A 1999-nucleotide genomic window follows, 5' to 3' on the forward strand; every position below is an offset into this window, starting at 1 on the left:
TTTATTTTGCTTATTGTTAATATTAGTGTTGTTGCTGTTGATGCTTTTTATAAATAAAATGTTTTTTTATTGTTGTAATATGAAGATTAAATTTAACATGAAAGACTGCTAATTTTCAACACTTAAAAAAAAAAAGAAAATAATGACTGAAAAGAGGAAAAACCAAAGTGAAGTATGTTCTTACTTCACTCAGTCATTTATTTACTTTATAACAGTAAATAAATATCGGTTCTGCATATCGGTTATCGGGCACCTAAACATGCAAATAATTGGTATCGGTTATAAAAAATCAATATCGGTCGATCACTAATTTTAATAAACTAGTAAGTTGCTTTTTAATTACTACAATTTAATTTACAATGAAATCCAGAAAAATGTAAGCTGAATCCAGAATTTACAACGGAAAAAATAAAAATAAAAAAAAAGATTTCACAGGGCACGTTGTTAAATTGTAAAGTTCAGTAACATTTAATTTAACTATTAAAACAAAATAAAAACTAAAACAGAATATGGGAAAATATAAAACAGGACTTATAAAACTCTTTTGAATGTATTTTTGATATTAAACTTCTACTAAATTGTTGTTTAGTTGTTTAATTTTCATGATTTAACAATCAGACATGCTTTTTGATTAACAACAAGCATCACTCTCACCGTGTCGACGACGGACCAGTCGAGAGGGTAGTTGAAGAGCTCTGGTTTAGCCGTGGGAATCTTCTCGATCAGACTCTTGATGTGTTTGCGCTTCTCTTCTGTATTGACTCCTTTGCCGCCGGCCGCCATGCTCATGTCTACTCCCTTCTCCTCATCCTCGTAGTCTAAAGGCACCAGCTTCCTCTTCCGAGGTGCCTCGTCCACCTCGTCATCGTCAAAGCGGTTGAAGACGCTCTCCACCACCAGCTTCTTCCGCTTGGCTACGCTGGGCTGTCCTGGGCTACCGCTTGAACCTTGTGATGGGATAAAAACAAACTGAGCCAAATATCACTAAGAACTAGTTTTATTTGTTATACGATATATTGTTGTATAATATATATTTGTTGTTACTAGTGTTGTCAAAAGACCCAGTACTTCGGTACCAAGTCGGTACTAAAAAAATGAAAATGTTACGGTACCAGGTTTTTTTAAGTACCGGTGGTACAGAGTACCCGGTCAACCCGGTTCTTGATGCGCTATCCGAAAGGTGCGCAGATGTGTTCGCTTTATAAAAGCAAAGAGACATGGTGACCTCAAAATTAGGAAACACATCAAACTCGCAAAATACTTTAAAGACAGACACCCAGATCAAATGAAAGAGTTCAAGCAGGTAAGTTTAATTTTAATTTGTAATATTTAGATCTTCTCAGTGTTTCTCATACATTGATTTATTTGTGGCGGCCCGCCACAATCGCCACAAACAGATTTTCCAAAAGGCTTTCATTGAATAAACGTGAGCACTGCACGTGTCAAAGTCGAAACCCGGTGTGGGTGTTTTTATATCACTGTATTTGTGAAGGAAACCAGCTGTCTTCAGAAAATTATGGATGTCATTTTCATTTCATCTTGCATGTAATGTCTGATAAAGCAGCGTTTGTGAGCTGAGCACTGCTTTGTGTGCAGCCGTTACCGGGGAAACCTTGATCTCTCCCGCTCTACAAGCGCCTCCTGCTGGCAGAGAATTAATTTGCATATATATGCCGCCACAAATAGAGTGCAAGTCTGTGGGAAACACCGCTTCTGTTATGAATATTATTCGATATTTTAATTTGAATGTCGGATTGAAATGAACATCACTGTCTTATTAGAGTAGTTAATCGTTAGCATAAGCGCAGCTAACGCTAATATAATGAGCATTAGAATTAAGTTTCTTTATTAACCATTTAATGCTCCTATAAATTTTATTAGGGTAAAAAAAACAGGAGGACATGTTTGATGATATTTACTATTTTTACACACCAGAGGCTTTAATTGTGAATCTAAAATATGCGTGTTAAAGAATGTACAAATGGTTAACATTGTTTGT

General features: G+C 35.6%; 1 protein-coding gene across 1 annotated transcript in view; it reads right to left on the reverse strand.

Moving 5' to 3' along the window:
* LOC107669447 (RNA-binding protein 25-like) overlaps positions 1-1999 on the reverse strand; it is a 24195-nt gene that overhangs the window by 3202 nt on the left and 18994 nt on the right. The window contains exon 15 of the mRNA XM_016461671.1: positions 655-947. Coding sequence (XP_016317157.1) covers positions 655-947 — 293 coding nt within the window. The remainder of the gene's footprint in view (positions 1-654; positions 948-1999) is intronic.

Source organism: Sinocyclocheilus anshuiensis, unplaced genomic scaffold, assembly GCF_001515605.1.
Source record: "Sinocyclocheilus anshuiensis isolate Anshui unplaced genomic scaffold, SAMN03320099.WGS_v1.1 scaffold96, whole genome shotgun sequence".
In the NCBI taxonomy this organism is placed as follows: domain Eukaryota; kingdom Metazoa; phylum Chordata; class Actinopteri; order Cypriniformes; family Cyprinidae; genus Sinocyclocheilus; species Sinocyclocheilus anshuiensis.